Source organism: Melozone crissalis, unplaced genomic scaffold, assembly GCF_028551555.1.
Source record: "Melozone crissalis strain CALT ecotype California unplaced genomic scaffold, PUWL_Pcris_2 ptg000027l_1, whole genome shotgun sequence".
Lineage (NCBI taxonomy): Eukaryota > Metazoa > Chordata > Aves > Passeriformes > Passerellidae > Melozone > Melozone crissalis.
In genome coordinates, this window is record NW_026535805.1 from 4,928,638 (window position 1) to 4,951,455 (window position 22,818).

The window sequence follows — 22,818 nt, forward strand, 5'->3', positions numbered from 1 at the left end:
AAAATAGAAAATAAATGTTACCCACAAGAAAGGACAAGTTGACCCTGAAGCTCTAGAAGAATAAATACAGAATGAAACTCAAAGATTGCAAAGTCACAGCTGGAGTTCCAAGAAAAAGCTCTGCCGAGCATTTGCAAGCCCTAAAGCTGAGAAAGGGTTAACCATAGGATGATTCAGATCCATCCTCACAATGAAGCTATGGAAGTGACAGATGAAATCCAAGGATATTCCAGGAAGATACTGACAGCACAGACAGAGATGCACAGACCTACATGTGCTGAGGAAATTTATTACAACCTGGAAGGATACAGAGAAAGAGCCACCAGAATTGTCACTTTCTAAGAGTGAACACTACATTGGCATATTTTGTTTTCCCTAAAGGACAGGGGAGGAAGGATAATTACAGCTTCTTTCCATAAACAGATATAGAGACTGCAACAGACATCAAGCAGATGAACTACGTGAAAAGCACAATGCTGCAACATCTTGCAACAAGCAGTCCAGGATTAAATTCAGGATATCAACTGGGTATGGTATCAAACTTAGGAAATCCTTGTGAGATACATGAAAGCCTCTTTATCCAGGGCATTTCAGGAATCAAGCTGCAGTGGCCATTTCTGGGTAAGTCAAACTCTCCCTTCTCCTGTGTGCTAATGTTTGTAAACTTAAAAGCACAACAGCAACAATCAAACTAGGGGCACCAGAACAGATTCTGGCCACAACAGATCCTACCTAAAGAGACAGACATGCTCAGCTTTCTTAACAGAAACATTACTTTTGGAAATACTAGATCAGGGGAAAGATATTGAATTTAGTATGTTTTGTTCTCAAAAAGAACAAAACATACTAAATTCAACATCTGCTTGGGCCAAAGAGCTATGAAATACAACTCCTAATGCTTTAGTGATTCAGTCTTGCAGGGACCACTAGAATATTATTGCTTTAAACCAGCAATTCCACCAACTCTGCAACACCCTGAGCTTCAAAATGCTTTAAATGGAGGGTTTTAAATGCCAACCTGTTCAACCTACTGTGGCTGTAACAAACCATCTTGAGCTCTGCTCTGAAGCAACATCCTTCAAGTGCCACTCACTTTACTGAAGGTCTGGAGTCTTTTGTTGTGACTACACACACTGGTAACTTACTAAGCAATTATGTCATCAGATACAAGAGAAGAGGTTCAGATTTTTTTTCTTTCCTCTCCCAGAAAACTGGCTACCTGACTGCCAGATCAGGATAGAATTTGGAATTTGCTTGTAATTGATCTGTCACAAATCACAGCCACCAAAGCATCCACACCTTCCCTCCTTAAGCAGTCCTTTAGGCTATGCCAAAAATAAGAGTGTATTTTGCTGGGGAGGAGAATGGTTGTGTACAGATTTTATTCCACGCACAAAATCTGACATTTCCAGCAGCTTTGTGCTCCTGAAGGGCAATGAGCAAATTATCCAACTCAGTATTCCATGGTCCAGTAGCACATCAACTGTAAAAGGACAGAGTGGGAAACACAAACTCTTTCCCCTGTGCTGCAAGGAGTGATCTATTCCAAGGCAGGATGAACAACAGACACGGAGAGGGAAATTCACAGCCAGGAACCAGACAGCCTGGCAAAAATTCCCTTAAAAGACAGCAAGGGAGAAACCTGAAAATACTGCTTCAAATAATACCACAGGCTACAAACCTCTTTCAATTGCTCCTAGGCAAGCCTAAGGCACAAGTGAACTGCTCACAAAATTCACAGGCCCTTTTCTATGAGCAGGACTAGAGTTGATTATGGCCTAAAGTGAACTGAGCTGCATTTACACATTTTACCTCTGAGACACAGGTACTTAGCAGTCAGCTGGTGCTGCTGCTGACTACAGGAGACATTTGTTTAGCTCTTGCACCCTCCCACTCAACAAAGCCAAGCCTCTGATCCAGCTCAGTTATAGCCAGTTCACCTACAAATTAGAATCAGCCATATATAAGAAAATAATTATCACAGCCTTTAACCTGCAGAGTTATTTTCTGTGATAACTTAATTCTTGTTTGGGTTAATCTGAAATGCTATGCTGAATACATACCTTTTAGAGTCAATATTAGAAGCCCAGTTTTTAAATAAGAGTTTTTAAATAAGAGCTTTTGTGGATGCATTAGAACTGTAATGTTATAGGGGCAGAGGAGCATTTTAGCTCTTGAGAGGAGAGAGCAAATGGTGTGCAGATGTGCAGCAGCTTAACCTACCACTGCTAGGAGTTGCTACTTCACTTTTCTTCAACAGATACTACTTACATAAATTCAGCAATGAACTACCCAAGATACGTGCTTGGACATTTACAGCTGCTAAGAGTTAATTGAAAATAAAATAAATTTCAGCAGCATTTCAAGTCAATCACGTGATTGATACAGCAGAGCTATAAAAATCACGAGATCCCAGGGAAGTGCAACAATGGAATAACCATGCAACTGTTACCAAACAACGCTGAGATTGTCAAGTTTTGGCATGGAGGGACAGAAGAAGGAGGGGATTTCTATTTGCTCAAAGGACAAATAAAGGCTATTACTCCATTTTTTGTTACTGCCACGAGAAACAGAACTGTTAATATTAGCTTATATTTTATTGAAGCAACACTAAAAAGCTGTTCAGTTGCAGAAAACAAACCTCTTAGGTGAAGAACATAATTACCTAAAGTACCCACAGTTTTAAGACATACATACACCACAATTTAACAGTGTAATCTCTCTGTTTAAAAAATAGTATTTAAGCCACTTAGAAGAGTTACATTCAGCCAAATTTATACATGCTTTAAAAAGCATCACTTTTTTTCCCCTCTTGAGTATAAAAACTCAATTGTATTATAAAATAAATTTTCTTCTTCTTAATAAAGGCACAAAATGACAGAAGTATCCACATTGCCTTAGAAGAAGGCTTGGAAATAAAGGAACCACACACCTGTATGTGGGGCCATGAGGCTTCAAGAGTTGGTTCATCTTCTTCTGGATCAAAATCAGGGTTATCACTAGGTGGAAGTGTTCTGAAAATATTAGAACTAATCTGTAAGGGAAAAAAAATTACTTGTATCACTGTTTATGCTTTCACAGATCACACTCATTAAGGTACTGCATTTATCCTGAAATCAAATGAAACAAAACCATGTAAAAAAGTAATATAAGAATTCACTACCTCATTTTTTCAAAACTGCAAAATACAAACAGTCAGAAGTCTGTAAGATGTCAGTGAAAATTACAATTTTAGTAACAAAAGTTACTAAAATTGGTAACTTTTGTCTCAACTGCTTTACGAGCTTTGAGCTAGACGTGGTCATATTCCAGAATCTTCCCTGAAACTATGGAAGGTTAAAAAAAAATCAGCTTCCCTATCAAAAACAATTTTTAACTACATGACAGCAAGAACTGCTTTTATATAAGACCACAAATAACTAATTAATTAAGATTTAAAGAGAGCTCTCACCACATAGGAGAGAGCATGTCTGTCATGAAAGACAGACAATCCCAAATATGTAGAAATATTTCTTATTTCTACAGTTCTTTACTTGATTTCAAGATACTTCTGTATACATTTTTCACCTTTGAATATTTCAAGATGTTTCAAGGGTTTGGAAAGTTAGAAACATGTAACCATTCTAGCTTTTCCATTTCACATAGTAGCTATTTTTTCTAAAAGTTAATCTAGGTTACTTTTAGTATGATACAGTCACATCAAGTCAATTTCAAAAGGACAAGTTTAGAAAGGTTTCTTCAAGGATTTTGAAGTATATTGAAGTATGGATAGAAGACCATTCAGATGTCAAAGGTAAAATGCCATCTCTTGCACAGACAGCACATACTGGATTTAAATCTCTAACACAAACAAAAGAGAACATGCAGTTCAGTTCATTTCTGCATTTTCTACCATTCTTTCAGAAACAAGTTAACCCAACTTTTCCAATCACCTTTCAAACTCTTTTAGACTTTTTGATCAAATCTGTTTCAAGAAGCTGCTTATCACTCAAGCCTACTAAGCACAACAGGAAATGTTTGACAGTTTGCACAAAATCCTCCTGCACATATTCCAAGGAGTGTCCAAGATGTTTGAAGAATCTAGCAAAAGGAGTTTACAAAGATCCTGAAGTCGTCCAGCTGGCTCTGCACACAAGAATCAGCTGCTTCATTAAACAAGATACACAGCTATTGCATAAACTGACTTTTCATTTCCTCCTATGTCCTTTGTTCTGTGTCACTGTCTCCTGTTGGGACATGGCAAAGCTCTCCTGGACTGGAAGGGCACTGAAGTTCTGTGTGGATGGGCTCAGCTGTCTCTGAGCTTAATGCTCAGGGAAAAACAATGAAAAAACAAAAACCCAAACTAAATAAAACCACCCAAAGAAACAAACAACCCCACAAAAACAGTTGTCCTTTAATGCTGTAAACACAAGGGACTTGGGATTCCAAAGCTCAAGAACAAAAGGCTTGGGGGCGGGTGGGGGGGGGTGGGGGAGAGGAAGGGGAAATAGGAGTCAAGAGAACATTAATTTTACTCAAGCTCAAAAACCAGCAGTACAATCCTGGTTCTCTTATTGCCTTTGTTTACTCTTACCAGGTATTCAATAAAACCCTCCAGCATATGAATCAGTCTCCTACAGAGAATGTTCTACCACTGCTTGCAAGTGTTCTGGTAACATCTCCTGAAAACACTTCTTTTTCTTTCTAGATGCATCTTGCTGAACTGAGCTGGTCAGCCCTGAGCACAGAACCTCACAGTAGTGAGGGAGTTTCATGTCCAAAACAAAGCTACTAAATACACTTCTGTAGCAGAAATAATTAGCAAGCCTCTCAGCCAGGCCTTTGGAAAACCAATTGTAAGATTTTCAGAGTATTCACTACTTCCACTTAAATTATTCATCTCTAAGAATATATGAAACTTAAAATAAACCTTCCACCCTTTTTACGTACTAGCCTGTCTCCCAAAAAAAAAAGTTAATTTACCTTATTATGTTTGCAAAACTTTTGCAAATTCTTCTCTATATCCTCTCATATTATTTAAAACATTCTTTTGCTTTCCTAAGTGGTGTCTTATCCCAAAACTGTGATTTCAGAAACACAAATCATAAAAGGTTTTTAAAGCGGGATAGATTTCCAGATAAATCCAGCATCAGCTTTCTAAATTAAAGCCCCAAGTTTTCCAAAAATTGTATCAGAAAATGTGCCAGTTAGTGTACTGAAATACAGCAATTATGTTTTATTAAAACAAAAAATAAAAAAGTCCCTTATTGTCTGTAGATTTAATCTAAACATTTGAAAGATACTAGGTTCAATTCTAGTTTCTGAGTGTGCAGATTGAGGATACCTAATTTATTTTAAATTCTGAATTCACAACCCATACAGCCTGTTAGGACAATCTCATTACATTAGATTTTTATATACTGCTGGGGAACAAGGCAAGGCTGATGGGCACAAGGAGATGAAGAGTTACATTTACTGAAGAGGCACTTCAGTCATGTTCCCAAAACTGATACAAGCTAGAACTTTCTAATTTCACAGGAAGTTTTAAAACTTAAAATATTCACAATTGCAAACCCTGATTTCCTTTTAGCTTCAGAGCACTTTTAACTGAGAATTTCCAAACAGAGAAGACACTTGTTTTGCATGACCCAGAACTGCTGTGCTACACCTTCAAAGCCATTTGTCAGCAGAGCTCCTCCTCAGCTGAAGGAAAATCAGGCTGCCCGGGGCACCAAAAAGATAACCTACAGTGTATCCTGCACATCTGCTTAAACAAAGACTTTTTTAAATGATGTTGTTCCATCCTCAGTGGCTCGAAATGACACTGGTATCATTTCCAGCTGCCTGCCTGAGGAACCCAGCAGAGCAGAGCCGACCAGAGGAGCCTGTGTGACACTTGGCTCAGCAGCTATCCTGGCAACGGGGACCAGTGAAGGAAGGAATGCCAGACACCTCCTCACCTGCACAGGCCCTGCCCATGCACTGGTCAGAAAGAACATTTTATTTCCCTTCCTGCTGTCTTTAAGGCACTGTTGACTTTGCCTCCCCACAGCTCGGGTGACTCCAAGGAAACCTGTCTGAAACCTGAGGCTGTTTCCTCTGAGCTGCAGAGAAGTTGTCCCAGGCCTTTGGAAAGAAAGTTTCTGCTTCTGCCACTGCTGCTACTCTGGCTTTTCTCAGGGAATTTTTTAGTCTGCCTATCCTTTACTACCAGCCAGATTATAGCTGGATTTCATTAAGGCTATTTCTACTTTTTTATCCCAAAACCACACTTCAAACTCTGCAGCAAAACTCCATTTATTCTTTTTTTTCTTTTAATGTAGGAACACTGAACAGCCAAAAAACTTAAAATCCAAGAAAACAGAAGTGAAACAGTAACTCTTCAATCTCATACAAGCCTTGCTACCAAAAAAGGCCTGGAGCTTGACACAGGTGTTAGGTGGAGGGAGAGACAGACCCGTGCAGATTTTTTTCTGAAGCTGGTACTTCGTCCTAATTCACAGCAAAGGCCTTTTCTGCTGCCAGTTGCCAGGGAGATTAGAAATACTATTCAAGCTTGGAGGGATCTTTTGTCTCAAGCTCTCAAAAAGCTCTCACTGAGCATTTAAAGCTCTCACTGAGCTTCTTCACTTTCTGTCATTTTAGGGGAGAAAAGGAGATGGAAATTTGTTATGGAAAGAAAAACAAGCATCCACAGAATCCAATCATTTGCACAACAAAAAAACCTCAAAAGAACATCTCGACACCACCTTATCTCCAAGAAAAGAAAACAACTCCAATATAAAAGAAAACCTCCCTTCAACAAGTACTATGGGCTAGTTAGTATATTCTTTCTTCTAACAAGGGGCTACAGAGGGCACACAGAATAAGAAAATACTGCAGGGATTCAGGCTTGCTGCCACCAGCAGCAAGGAAAAAAAAGAAGCCTGAGAAGAGGTGAACATACTTTGTCCTTTATATCCTTATGCAAAAAACATTTAGGACAGAGAACCAGGTCCTTTAAAAAACGAAACTATACAACCCCCCCCAGTGCCCTAGATTTTTTTGTAAAACTTAATAAGCATCTGCTGAAACAGCCAAAACGATTGAAGGGTTCCAATAATCCTAGCCCTTCAGTATAATGGCAAAACTTCCACACTTGTTTACATTTAAGATCTGATCTGCCCAGAAAAAACCCTAACTAAACAACAAACAAACCACCAAACAACAAGCAAAATGAACCTTAAGAAAAAACTAATTTGTACTGTATAGAGAACGACACAAGTAGCAAGCTGTATATTTGAACTGCTCTGCTTATGCTCCTGAGAGCTCTTTTAAAGTCAGCATTTTATCTATGTAAACTTCACCAAAGTTTAGAGAACCATTAATGAAAATGCATGGGCACTAAAGCCATTGTTTTTACATTTCACACTTCTGGGAAAAAAAAAAAATTCAGATTATTCTCAAATTTCAGATTATTGTCAAGTGTTCTTTCAGTTGCATTCCCTGTACATGGGGTATAGGCAGATCAAAAACATTACTTAAGTAACATTTGAGAATGTACATAAACACCTGGGAAAGTCAGCAGATAACCACAAATATTTTGTTCATTATTGAACAAGTCATTAGCAGCAATTGCATGGGACAAGTCATCCTATTGTTTACAACATCAGCAAACCACTTGGGCTGCTCTAGTACAGCTCTCCAAGGCCAAAATAATAACAAACAGCCATAAAAAGTATTTACATAGTAGAGTTGCTTTCGTATACTGATAAACCTTTCTGCTGCTACCAGCACCTGCAGCAATCACTATCAGAAAACTTTAGCCTAATTCTCCATTGCTACTAGAAAATAAAGATAGGCAGGACTGAAATATTGCCATCTTCTGAAAGAGAACAACTTTAAAGCTTACCCAGACTGCAAGTAGCTGCAGTGTACCAGTTCTTTCACTTTAATTAACCTGAATGCATCATGTTTCAGCTAATAATTAAAACCTGCAAGTTGTTTGTTTTTACAAGCCTTTCTGAGCCAAGTTATCATTAACAAATTATATTATATTGTATAAGCAGAATAACCAACCACAATTCTGAGTTAAATGCCATTAGAGTCATAAAGTGATTTTATTAAAATACAAACTATAACAAAAGCATTCTACTTACCATTTTCACTATGTCAGCATAAGCTGACTCAACAATCACTCCACGATTTGTTGAAACATATTCAACCAGTTCATTCAGTGTTGCTCTCTTGATTTCTTTGCTTTTCAGGTCTGAAACAGAGTCCATGAAATCAAAGAGCACACAGCACTGTTGCAACTTCTGACAAAAAAGATCTTGCTGCTCATTGAAGGTGGCATCTATAAAAGGAAAAAAAACCAAAACCAAACGCTTAAGTCTGTAGAAGCAAACAGGATTTCTAAATCTATTTTGTTGACAAGAATTTGCATAGCTATGACTTTTTTTTTAATGTGAAAGAGTTGTGCTTCATAGTCAGCAAACTAACAGCAAATCATTAAGCAATTTTGCCCAAACTGAAAACATCTGTATGTCAGAATGGAGCACCCACCATCCCCAACTTCTGGTACATGAAAGAACTAACAGACAAAGACAAGGCAGTAAATTTATTTACCAGCAATGAGTTACTGAATAATTTTATTTTAAATACATAAATATTAACAAGTCTCAGTTCTCCATCACCAAAAGTCATATCCAGAAGCAGTGCCTCAAACTAACCTTTCACTCATCCGATTTGTCTCATTCCGCTCCCTAATCCTTTATTATGTAACCTGCTTAAAAGCTGTAAAATCTGCTTTGAAGGAACCTTGTCTTTTTACCCCAATGCAAAATGCTTCACATACTTTCAACATCATGTGATCAACATTTCTCTGAAGAAAGAATTCCAATATTTCGAAAGGATTAATCCTGAATTTTAATGCCTTGGTCTAAATAATTTATGACAATCTCAGTCATGTAAGGGTTTTCCAGAATTTTTGGCCTATTAAGACAATGTGTTTGGCTGTGACTTAGCATTTTCATTTTAGCATTCAGTACCTCTGTAATCTGATAAGCAGAATTCCTCCATTAGCATTTCACATTTACTCTAAAAGAGATGGATTATCAAGCACTACACTCCTCAAAAATTTAATACATCCTTAATATGTTGTAACTGTTCTAAAGCTGCATGACCACAACAACCATTAAAAAGTCATGGTTTTAACTGAAAATTTGGTTTAATGTGTCTGTTGTTCTTGTTCTCAACTGTTTATAGGGGTTCAAAGCCAGTGGACCAATACAGCATCACCTCATCTATCAGCCAGTTGGCATTTCACTCACTATGGTGAAAAAATAATACTCCCAATTTTATCTCCAAATAAAGAATGCTCTCCCCTGAAGAAGTTTCAAGGCTGGTCTACAGCCTGACCGCATCCCTTAGCTAATTCAGTCACTGCAGTATGGCTATGAGCACTGCTGTCTCATCACCAAAAGAATTAGCAAGACAAGAAAATGCAACTGAGTACTGAAAATCTTAAGTCTCGCCTTAAAACCTGAACAAATAAAAAAAAAATCTCATGCTTCTCTTTAATGCTTTACAATTATTCTAATTCAACAAACTTCATTAAGTTTATACCTTTAACCGTATAAATAAAGTATAAACATAATTATCGGGTCACTCTGACAATGCCTGTTTCTCAGGTTTCCTACCAAAGCACCTTTCATTTAGTGGCTGGAACAACAACAGTCAGCAGCAGGTGTAGTATTCAGCAGTTATCTGACAGAATAGCTTTGTTTCCATAAGCAAAAGGTAATTGCTGAAATGGACTGACACCCCTGCACAGTGCCCCGGGAACCCAGGCACAGAACACTGCCCTGTGCTCCCTTTGCCCACCTGACAGCTGTGATCCTACCAGCTGAGCACAACAACCTCAGGAGCTTTGGAGCCAGCCAGCAATCACTGCTCCCTCGTGAAGAACGATTCACACTTCTGAGTGTCAATTCTGCCATTTGAACCGCTTTTCTTTTGAAGAAAAAACCTTGCAAGATGCTTATTTCACTCAGATAACTACAAAGGCACGAATTGTTACACTCCGCAAAATAATGAACCTCAGCTGTAAAAACATTTGTAAGTTATGTAACATTTCAGCTCAGATCTTCTAATATTCTACAGCGGATTGCATGAGTAAGTATTGTATCATAGCAACAAAGCAATAACAGTGACATGCTGAGGATAAAATCCAAAAAAGCCTAATTTAAGGAACCAACACTGGGAAGGCAGCTTTTTTTGTTGCTAGCCCCAAGCTGATAGCCAGACTGCCACAGGAACCAAGCCTGCTCTTATTTTCCCTCACTACAAACTCAGCTATAGTTCGAGTTACAAAGGCCCACAAGTGAGGCACAGCTAATACAATACAGTAAGCTGATGATAGATTTTTTTTTTTAAATTAAAAATGAAGTATCACTAAGCAAAATTTACTTAGAAGTTTCAAAAACCAGCAGACAGCACCTGAATACTTCTAACCATGGCTCAAACAGACTAAAGACCTCAGGTTAAAAGCCAGTAACTGGAATTCATACAAAATAATTAAATCACTTATTAGCTTCCCTAGGATACCAAATAAATTCCTGCATTAGCACTTCTCGTTAGACAGCAGAGTAAAAGAGAATCTCTCCCCTGCCATGCACAAGCAGATCATTTCATTAGCAACCTGATCTCTCTCAATTGGACATGTTTCCTGAAATGAAAAATCCACCCATTAATCTGTTTTGTTACTATTAAAACATTTAAAGTAAAACCAAAGTAAGTATCTTCTTGTAAGCATACATCCTTTTTTTGGACTTGCAAGGGTAAACACAATTATTTTGTCAACTTATCATCTCTAGTCATTTGCAAGGGATGAAAATTATGTGCAACCATGTCAAAAATAAGGTAACAAGAAAGCCAGCTCTGTTCTATCAGCACAATCTGTCTTCATGTGCTCAATCCCGGCTTGACACATTGCACATTTGTCCCAGGAATGTTATGAAAGGTACCATGGGAACCACCAAGTGATTGAGGAAAATTTGTTTGTCATATAGGGCTCTTAACTTTTCAGAGCCTTGTCTTTATCCCAGCACAGTGAAAGCTACAAAACTTTATACCACAACAAAATCATATCACAATAGTTTATTCTAGTTCTAGGAATAAAATAAACTGTGCCACCATAACTGCATACATACTGGAGCTTTTGGCTTTAGTAGTTGAGCAATCCACAGCATGATTTTTAAACCAGCTTTAATCTAATATTCTATGAAGATTTACATCATACATGTGGAGTTCAAGATAATTGCTATTCTTCAAATAATAGATACCATAAAGACCACAGAAGATAAATTAGGTTCAAAATAGACAGTGGATGGCTCAATGAAACAACCCTGAATCAAGCATAATGATGGGAAATCCTGAAGACAAAAACTTAACATCCAGCACCAAAAGAATTATTGCAAATTATGATCCACTTTCATCATGACTTGCCTCTGGTCATTTCCATGATAGACAGTAGACAGCTTGTACCCAATTAAAACACTTAATTTGATTGCTGCACTTCATAATACTTAAATTCTCCACAGACTATCTGTACTCCTTACAAACCCCCACTCACTACAGACAGGAGGCATGATAATAAAGGACAAAAAGTAACAAGTAATTTCACTTGGAAGTTCTTCCTGAGCAGAAGTTTTACAACATTGAAGCAGCATGACTGTACAGATTTGTCTCTAAATCGGATGCTTTCAGACTTACAAGGTCATCAATGCAAATCTAAGCATGGAATATTGAGTTAAGAGACTGATCTTTCTAGAGCAGGCCCAGGCAAAATATGGAAAGAAAAAGAATTCACATGAGCTACCTCACTGGCACATAAATGGAGACAAAACCACACTACAATGAGGTCTTCCTACAATATATTTATCTCTTACATTTACAGGCCTTCCTCCTGGAAGGAAAAAAAAGACAATTTTCCTTTCTCAACACAATTGTTTAGCCAAGACCTTCAGTACAAAGCCAGAGAACCCAACATAATCCTTGATTCATCAGCAGAAACCAGACTTTAAATCCACAAAAATTCTCTCAACTACACAAATGGCAAGTTCAAAATTCGTAGTTTTCCTGCCAATAAAAAATAAACCCCCTCAAACATTTGCAAACATTTTCCATTTATTTTTTTAAGTCTCACTAACTAAATATTTCTAGTTTTTCCTGAAAAAGCTGCTCCAGGAAGATGAAGAAGCCAGAGAAACAACCAAGGAGCTTTTGTCAGACAGCCTCTTAAAGCAATTCATACACAGCCCTTTCAAGCACTTAGAGGACAATGATATTACAGCATAAAGTAACACCTATCTCCTTGGAACTTGGTGACAATTCGACATCATTCCCTGACAAGCTGACTAATGAAGAGGATCATGTCACAATTGTGCTGCTGTGCACAGTGCAAAGTTTAGGATTTAGGCACTTAGTGCACTGTATTCAGCGCAGGGGTGGAGGGCTCTGCTGGAGCAGGAGGAAGCCTTGACACAGACATGGAGAGAGGAGCATGGCGACTGCGAGACACCAAACCTCTGGGTTTGGTTTGGGGGCCTTTCATTTATAGGAATCAATGTTCTTGTACAGCCTGCTCCTTTCAGAAACACCATTAGTCTGAAAAGGAGGTAGTGTGATAAACTCTGCCCCACTTACACAAACCAAGCATGGGGAGTCCCATCTGACCTAAATGTAATGTTTGGTTTTGTCCCAGAGAGCTCCTATGTATGTGATTGCTGTGGTCTCTCCTAACATCTGAGTGTCAGTGCTGAAGTTACAGGCATGGCAAAACATGGTTGGGAGATGCAGTTTTGGTGCAGTTGATGTTACAACAGGGCCCAGAGTGTTTCCAGGCTCTCAGAAGACTCCACCTGCAGCTGAGAGGCAGCAAAGTCATTGGCTGACAGAGACTGAGAGGTCTCTCTCCCTGCTACCCCCTTTCCCATTTACTCCTCCCTTCCCCTTCTCTGTTCCAGTCACATCCATCCATCAGCACTGGCTCTGGAACTTGTCAGGCTCTTCCAAGCAGCTTTAACTCAATAACATGGTCATATTAGTGAGGTTAAATGGCTCCTGGAGGAGCCTGATGTGCATCAGCTCTGGCACAGGATTACAGACAGGAGCAGCAGCTCTCTGCAGGGAGCTGCTAAGTTGGTTTACATCTTCTCTGGAATCATATCACACAAGTACTGAGGCATGAGATAATGTGTAGGTAAGATTTTTCAGTTAAGTTAGAGACTTTTGAGAATAATACATTTTGGATTGTGTGTTTGTTGTAAGGTTCGGTTTTTTGGGGTGTTTTTTTTGTTTGGTTTGGTTTTTGTTGTTGTTGTTGTTGTTGTTTTAAATCACTTTGAGCTCCTTTTTAAAGCAAAAATATACCCCCATATACTTGGCTGGTAGTGTATAACACTCCCCAGCAACTCCACACACCCATAGGAGAAGTTCCCACCATTCCAGCTCTTGGCAGCTCAACAGCCCCACTGAAAGTGATGGGGCTACTCAGACAAGCTCAATGCAGCACCACAGGCATCCCAGGAACTTTTCATTAATATTTTCAGGTTTTCCACATTAAAAAAAATCTTTGTCACCCTAAAGAATAAGCACTATTTTTCCGTAGACCAGGGTTGTAGGTTTTCCCTCTGCCCCCTCCAATCAAGAGTTCAAAGAATGTATTTTCAAATTACCTCTTACCCCAAAATTCACAGCTGTTTCTAGGACTACAGAAGAGGCTGAGTGAATTTTTCTCCATGTTGTCAGTAAACAGAACTCTGACTTTCCAGGACAGATAAGGGAGTCAGAACAACATTACGCATCCTAAAAGTTAACCAGCTCCTTATTCAATAGTAAGTTTGTTCACTAGAGAAGGAGATTTGGAAGACAATGAAATGAAAATGCATTTCCAATCATTATTGATAGGGAAGTTATACTACTTATAGGAGTTAAATAAAAACCAAACCAAAACAAAAAACCCACACAAAAAAAACCACAAAAAGGACTTGGCACAGAATTACCAAGTTGGTCAATCCTGCCTAGGACCCAGGGGCTCATACTAATATTTAACCTCTTCATTTCAGAAATCAGGATAACAGAGGCAAAGACAATCAAGATAACAAGCTGAGCTTCTCCGGTACTTCCATTTTTAAGTAAACTATTCTGCAGATGGTCATCAGGCAAGACTTGCACACTGTGGCACCTTCCACATGGTAAATTTCCAGTCTCTTTTGAAATAGTAAGAAAATCAGAAATTTTGCTCATTGGAACATTCTCAATTTAAGGTTAATTCTGTGATACATGCCAGGGAAGGAAAAAAAAAAAAAAGGAAATCACATATTAGAAGCAAAACTAGATGAGAATAGCAATCAACAATTCCTTTTATTCACATGCAGCACTGTGATTTAGAGAGTTAGTTACAAGTCTAGCCCACAGATAATTTTTAAGTCATTTAGTAAAAAGTACTCCTGGAAAGCTGATTCCCACCCAGTAAGATATTGTTTGTTCAGTCTCATCTGCTGCTCCACGTGGCCAGCAGTTGACCTCAACAAATCAGTGCAGAAAATCGGAAAAGCCCACGCTGATCTAACAGCATCTGTCACAAACTCTGTGACAGGGCTCCTTGCAATGATAATGAACTGCAAGTGTCTTATCTAGATTGTTTCTACCTTCTATCTTCCAGGCTTTCTTATAACCTCATAAAGTTAAGAGTCTCCAGCTAACACCATGTTAAATCCCTTGATTTTAATTAAGATTTGAGTCAACCAAGACACTTCAGAGAGTAAGAAAGTACTGAAATTATTTTATATTAATAGCCCTATTTCTTACTGTTTAATTACAGAAGACAACAAACAGTTAAGATGCAAAAATACAAATTATTCTCTTGGTCCTTAAAGTTAGACTCTAGTAACTGGGCCTGGCACAATTCACCTTATTTCTACCACACTTTCTAAAAAAAGAAGAATTAAAGCACCATTGGTTCTTTAAACAAATAAAAACTCACCCAGCATACCAATCACTGGAACAGGAACAAAAAACACCCTAAAGTCACCCTTAACAAAATGTACAAATTTAACAATACAAAGGTTACCTCAAGAGCACGCCAGCAGTTCAGTATCTAGCTGAAATACAGCTCCACGCAACAACAAGGAAAAGCAGGGGAAAAAATTGTCCAATGGACTGACCCAGCTGAATCAGAGCTGCTTTTGACAGTACTGAGAAGTGGAGGAATTTGCACACAGCTAACCATATGAAATTTTGTTCAGAGTGAAACTATTTATTAGAAAAGGCAAAGAAGTTTCACTTCTTACACAGCTGAAGTGTTATATTTTCAAAAACCAATTACATTCCCCTCCCCACTGCTCTTGTACTTGAAACAAGCTTGCTCCCACCTATAAGCCACTACAATGCTCTCCAGTGCATGCATTTATGGTTTTGGCACACACTGCTACTGTATTTGCTGTCACCATTTAAAACCCATAAAGCAGTTTTAGTGACTGATCCTATGGCAGGGTAAGCCTTTTCTGAACATACCCAGAGCCTTTAAAAAGTTAATTTAAAACAGGAACCTGCTTCTTTATAAGAGACTCCTGAATTTAAGATGATAAATCCTATCATGGAATTCATATGCATAGCCAGGTCATTCAGTCAGGAAAAGAGAGTAATTGATTTTTCTGAATGGGAAATTGTTTCTCAGAGGATGTGAATATGGGGTAGGTAGCACCTTTAACTTAAAATTCCAGAAATTGATACACAGGCCCAAGAACTGAAACTGCTGTCCCAAACAGCAAAGACAGCTCCTACATAGCTTTTTAAATATTGAAATGTAACAAAGGCATTTGTTACGGTAAAACAGAGATGCATTCAAGAAGTCCTCCTAACAAGAGGGCAAAAAAAGACCAAGGTAAAGCCCTGTGCATGTAAACAGGCATTTTCTTTAAAATCTAAGTCAGGTCACACTGAATGAGCCACAAGGTGAAAGTACCCAGGTACACTGCACAAGCAACTTGTTCCTCCAGGTAATTCACTCTTGTGCCAGGAAAATTAACCACCAGCAAAACCCAAGGGACTACAGAAATGGAGGAACACTACAGACCAAGCTTCTGAGAGTGTCAAATCAAAAAGATCAGAAGGGACAACTGGTGTGATGCTCCATGTTCCCAAAATATGACCTTATTTACACTTTTCCACCCATTGAAGCACGTGCCCTTACAGAAACGCTATTTATCAAAGTGTAATGGTTCTACAAAATACTGGATTTTCAAATGTCATTTTGAATATGCAATAAAGCCCCTGAGGGTGTGACAAGGGTGAAGGTGTGAGGGTGTCACATCTACCCTGCTAAGAATTAAAAGAATAATCTGAGCAGCTTGGCTCCCTATTTTGCCTCCTAACAGCTGTAGTGCTCTGCACAAATTTTACCAGGGCACACAGCAGGTGACAAAGTTGTGTGCCACACAAGCTCAGTAAAAATTTCAGCTTAATACCTGTTATTTTGGACTGCATTAATAACAGTTTCAATTCACATTAAAACACTTTGCTTGAATGAAACAAATTGATTTGTACCTTCTAAGTCTGAAGGGACAGCAACTGTATTTACAATTTACGTTCCCTTTACTTTAAGTCAACTGCAAAGCTCCTGTCTGACATTATGGTAGTTTATAATTAATGAGTGGTAATTATGAAGCATGCCATAAGTGGATCTGTGTTGCCTATTATTAACAGATTAAGAATCTATTACCTTCCCCATCATTTCCTCACCATATCTAAGTATAAAATTAATTTTGAGTAAGATGATGAAGTTGCTCCAGTTTGACATCACACAAGAACACGCAAGTCAACACAAATCAAGTTTATTTTCCAGAAACTGAAAAAACACTCATGTAATTTTCACATGGCAATATTAGTGCTAAGTGAAATATAAAAATATCCTGTATTGAAACCCAGGGTAACTGTTAAACACAATTTAACGAGAGCACACAAACTTATTTCATAATTAATTTAGCACTTAGCTTTTAAACATGAAGGAGATGCACAGAGGAGCAATTTAATATGAAATGTGTGCCAGAGGAAACAGCCAATCTAACTTTCCAAAACACAAGGAAAACCCACCTCTTCCTTTGAATTCCTGTGTAAATCTGTGTGGAAGTTACAAGTACTGGATTAACTCCTTGGATAAATACACAGTTTACAAATTGGCTAAACAAGTGTTTCTTACTTTTCAAAGTCTTCTTGGATCAATAACGAGATACTTCATAATTATGTTGCTGTGGAAAGAATTATGATTAAATTAGACAGGGAGCACAGGTGAAATCCTGGTTGTGCTGCATTCAGTGGCCCAACTCCCACCAACCTGAACAAGAACAGATCATCCTGAGCAGACAAATAGCAAACATTCGTGGGATCTCTTTGCTTAATTTAAGTGAAGTAGACTTTTAGCCTCATAAATAAAAGGTTGAGGTAATTTTTTCATCAATTTCAAGCATACTCAAACAGTTACACTCTTTCTACCAAGAACTCTAAAGATGCAGTGTTCAGAATGAGGGAACCTGCACCTTAAGTCCTCTCCCATTTGGCAAAATCTCTTGGCTATTTTTAAACTCAATTTACATCATTTTGATGTATTTGGTTTATTTTGATCCCACTTCCTACTCTTAAGGGAAGATGAACAAATATGTATTACCAAACCCTGTCCTTCCTGACTTTCCTGTGGGACCAAGCTCATGTCTTTAAAGAGGGTGCTGAGACTCACATCTTCATTTTTCTTCTCGAAACAACAAGAATCCAACTACAGAATCCAACTATGCTGAAATGCACAAGTTTGTTTCCCATTCATAATTCAAGACCTAAGCTCAGTTCTCACTATTTGTTGCCTTTACATAGACAGGGAATCAAAATTTTGCTGCTTAACAAGACTTCAATCTTACATGTATGTCATATTTCAAGCATAGAATTAGTAATCAAAAACACAGTACACTTTTCAAAAGTTTTACACAATTACATTAAATTAGAACCTTTTTCAAAAAAGCCCACTTTTTCCTTCCCTATATTCTCCCATACAATTTTACTTGGGATGAAATTAATGAAATAAAAACTGGGCCTCTGTATTCTGAAGGACCAAGCATCTACAGAAATAAACCTATTAAATCACTTCTAAAAGCTCGCTTGTTTATGTAGTGGTGCACTCTGCTAATCCTTTAATGCAGCTATAGTAGAAATGAAGCTCTTTCCCCCTTCATATTTAGAGACACTGCTGTGACTTCTCATTCCTGATCATTTTCAGATCAGCCTTCCTGCCCCATGCTATACTGTCCTCCTCTAAACCTGCTCAACCCACCTCCCCTTTCAGTTCTGAGAAAATCAACAGTGCCACTCTCACTGTCTGTCACCCACAGCTTGCCAACTCTCCAAGAGTGTGATGGCCTCAGATACAAACTTCTAATCAGTCATTTGAAACTTGTATTAAAAATGGAAAGCTTTTCTCCTATTGTACAGAGTAACTTTATCATCTTTTAAATTGTTAGTGTTTTTAAAAATTATCTACTAGAAATAGAACATCATCCTTTTGCAGCATTGTTCTTGAATAGACATGCACAAATATAATATTTGCTGTTACTCTCACCTCGACCTCCCAACTCTCAGCAAAATTTGCATTTCTCTTCTGAATCCCCTATCATATCAACAAAGCTAACAAAACCCATCTATTTCACCAAAGCTTTGCTTGGTAAGATCAAGATAAACAATGGAAAAGAGAAGAAACTTCAGATGAGAATGAGACAGAAATATTTTCCCAATAGTAGAAATGGTGCTGCTGCATTGTCTTTTATTTTTAACTTATAGCCTCTTTTTTCACTATGTCCATTGCAGCAGTACATGCTACTCCTTCAGCAGGATACAGGTCTGCTGAATTCTGATCAGACTGCTGTTTGTTCCTGTAGCCTCCATGCCCTTAGGATACTGAGGCTTAGTATCCTGCATTTACATTTCAGCTTCACTTTCCACCCCCAAAATGTACACTTGTGCTCTCCTCAACTTTCAATTCTCAAGGAGAGAGAGAATGAATGAGCTAATCTACAATCAATTCCTGATGTACAGAACAAAAACCCTAGGCCTGTGAAGTTTCAGGAAGATCGTGGTAAGTTCAAAATCCACGGCTGCGATGAAAAGTTACGAAGAAATTAGAAGAGAACATCTTGAGAAGTATTTCCAAAAAGTTTCACAGCCAACAGGAGTGTTGAGACTCCCAACACTGAGCTTCCTGCAGCCACTGGAGAGGAGCTGGCTTCTGCCCTCTCTTCCCACTTTGGCTTTTCCATCACCTCAGCAGTTCCATGCCATGTCTGCCCCTGCAATGCACCCCTGGGCTCTTGCCTGTAGGAAATGACAGTTTTGCCTCACTTGCTGTGTGACTTTGCCTCCTGCTGTCCTACAGCACTGCAGACAAGAAGCCCAAAGGAAGCCACACAGAGCAGCCTCCCAGAGCGTGGCAGATGGGAGCAGCACAGCAAATCCTGAAGGAGCTGAACACACCAGCTTGGTAAATACCAACTCATCAGTCCTGCTACAACAGCTACAATTGGACCAAACCAGAATCTGGACCACATGAGATTCATTTGCATTAAGAACCACGCGCTAAGCTCCAAAGCGCAGCAAGCATTAAACCTCAACACAATTCATGGTTTGTTTGTTTTTTTTTTTTTTAATATTGACACTATACAATTTATCTTTCTCTAGTGTTCAGAGTAGTTTGAATTGGTTTTGCTGAAAATAAGAAAATTAGCCCGAGGAAGAGTTGCAAAAAAAACTGTCTATACTTGGCATGGAAAACTTCAGTCCAAACAGTTCAGCAATGTTGTGAGCAGCTGAGAAGAAGGTCTTGTGCAGGAAAACTGAAAGTAACCTTAAACTATGATAAACTCTGCTTTCAAGTCAGAAACATACTATGAAATATCATCTTGCAAACAATATTATTCAATGGCCACAAATTCAGCAAAACTTTAGAGAAACTAGTTCAATAATTCTCTGATGGAATAAATGATTCAGATTTTAAAAAGAAGCTGTCACTATCCAGTTTCTAGCAGAGCATTTTGCCAAGGGAGTCTTCTAAAACAGGTGTTATTTGCTACCTATTAATCCAACTGGGCTGCAGCTCCAACCCTCCAAATCTACATGCTGCTAAAAGCTGTATTTTAACCTGCTAGATTAAAACAAGAGTCAGGATAGCAAGGGTACAGAAGCTAAATTTTACAGCCTTCTCAATGGAAGTGTCTTTTTTCCATCAGAACATAACACATATTCCTTCTGTCCTTTAAAGGAATATTAATCTGTCCAGAACTGTTGGTATGACATCTTTTCAAAAGCACTGAGTGATATTAAGATAGACAGATGTTAAAAAAATCTCCAATCTATAGACTGAAATAATCTTTTGATCAGATAGCCTGCAGCAGTAACTAATTCAATTTGTATTTCCTACAGCAACTAACCTTGAATTCAGCACCTGCAAAACTACTATCTGACTAAACCAGAAAGCAATGAATATGGAAAAAGAAATCTGATACTAAGCTGGCACATGGAAGATGTGAAAGATTGAAATAGAAAAGTTCATGTGAAGACAGTCAATAGGCTCTATATTTAGGAGCTGCTTTTGATGGAAGTATATTCTAAGACCAAAAATTCAAGTCTACGGATAAAAAGGTCAATTTGTTAAGAATAAAAACCAAAATGTTCCAGTCCATAAACTAGGAACAGTTCCTTAATATAGAAAAAAATTCAAACAGCTCGTTTTTCATGGAACTACTACAGCTTTTTCATCTGTTATAGGTTGTTTATTTCTCAAGACTGCAACTTCACTAAAAAGGAAGTTTTGACTACTTCATAGTACGTCCTGCTGAGATTATACTAAGAGGTAAACATAAATTCCTCACAGAACATCCTCATTCTTCATCTGAATTAAAGATTCTCACTTTTAAGGAAAAACTCCTCCAAGATGAACACAGTTGCAAGGGATGTTGAATACAAAAGGTGGAGGATGGGAGACTACAGAAGAGGAAATAACAATGAATCATGAGGGACACAAAAAAACAAGTGCAAATCTGAGAGAGAAAACTGTCCTTTCACTTATAAATATTTATTAAGGCTGTAGTAAAAGTAAACCATTCTAAAACTTTGAAGCACACTTCCCCTTGGGGAGCAAAGGCAACTCAATAGGACAAGAAAACTCCTCTCAGCTGTTTTTAATTCCACTTATTTATGTCACTCTGAAGCACACACTGTGTGACTCAAACCCACTCAAAGTGTGAGGCTTGAACTGATCCTCAGATTTAATAACATTAAAATTTTACCTATCAGCAAGGTTACCAGGCCTCACTGCAGCATTCCCACATAAGCTTAGCTTGAACACGGAAACCGGTTCTCAGCCGAAGCCAAGCTCTCTCTCAAGCGTTTAAGTAAAGAAAGTAACCAGAGTTAACACCTATTTTACACCTTGTATCTGAATGCTGACACTGCACACTGGGAGGTCTTCTCAGAAATGTCTTACTCCAGTGCACTCCTCTGGAACCTCGGTAGCTCTCAGCCCCACAGAGATCCCTCCAACCACTGCTACCCCATGGCTGAAAGATTTCTGGACCACTCTCCAATTCTTCTCTTGTGAGGGTAAGAGGCATCAGGAAATGTTTATTCTTTCCAGCTGCAGTTGACAAGTTTGGTACACAAAAGAAAAAAAAAAAAATCTATTTGCTTTACAACCTGACGGGCCATATTAGCTGTACTAAATCAAAGCAACAAGTTGTGCTTTCTTTTCACCACTTTCCACCTCTATTTCTACATGCTGCCCCAACCAAAAGTGGCAGAGACAAGAGAGAGAGTCAGATCAGGCTCCAAGGTCAAGTTGCATCTCTTTTCCAAAAATGAAGGTAACTGCCATGTTCTATTGCAGTCTCTTAAAACAATCTCCTATTGGGACAAAATTATCACTTCTTAAGACAACAAAAATAACATTCCCTTTGCTAGATTTCATTAAAAGCAACACTCTCAGAATGGTCCATGAATTTACAAAGTCCTGCTGTGTTCCAGCACATTACTCTGGCTGAAGATTCTTCAAAATTCTTTTATTACACAAACTTTAGGTAGCAAAATGAAAAGAAGATGGGGAAGGTGATTAAACAATCTTTTTTCTTTTAAATATAATCACTGTGTCTTCACTATTTCTTATTCAGTTGTTAAATTATACAGTAAAATGGACACTGTCCTGAATAACAGTGCTTTAGGAAACCCCCTAAATTAACTGAAGAACAAATTACTAAATTATTTTGGGTATCCTGCCATCAGTCAGGTTTTGCTGAGCTTTCACCTACACAGGATAGATATCATCACACCCACAGATAAGCTGAATGTTAACCACAGCACATAGTCTCACCATCCCTCCTCTCCATGTCACTCCCCCAAAAACACCTCTGAAGGGAACAGTTCCTCCCAATGGGGACTGTCACCCACCAATAGAGATGTGATGTAGGAGAAGAAATACACAGCCAAAGCACAGGATTTTGGAAATTCAGAGCAGCAGTACAGTTAACAGCAGAAATATGTATTTTTTAGATTATCTGCCTAAAGGCTTCGAAGAAATACAACTCTGAAAGTGAGTCTCACCATCTGAGCTGGCCATTCCAGTGGCAAACAAAACAGCCCCTACAGAAAAGGAAAAATCCCACAACACTCTCTGCCCAAGAAGGTACTTTCTAAAGTGATGGGTAATTTCTGTTTTTCTTCTGGAACATCTCTCCCTCCAGTAAAATAGATGCAAGTGTTTTAGGC

General features: G+C 38.4%; 1 protein-coding gene across 1 annotated transcript in view; it reads right to left on the bottom strand.

Moving 5' to 3' along the window:
• PPP2R5A (protein phosphatase 2 regulatory subunit B'alpha) overlaps positions 1 to 22,818 on the bottom strand; it is a 41,713-nt gene that overhangs the window by 15,711 nt on the left and 3,184 nt on the right. Inside the window, exons 2-3 of the mRNA XM_054279811.1 lie at positions 8,121 to 8,317; positions 2,933 to 3,034 (exon numbers count right to left, since the gene is read on the bottom strand). Of these exons, the coding sequence (XP_054135786.1) occupies positions 2,933 to 3,034; positions 8,121 to 8,317 (299 nt within the window). The remainder of the gene's footprint in view (positions 1 to 2,932; positions 3,035 to 8,120; positions 8,318 to 22,818) is intronic.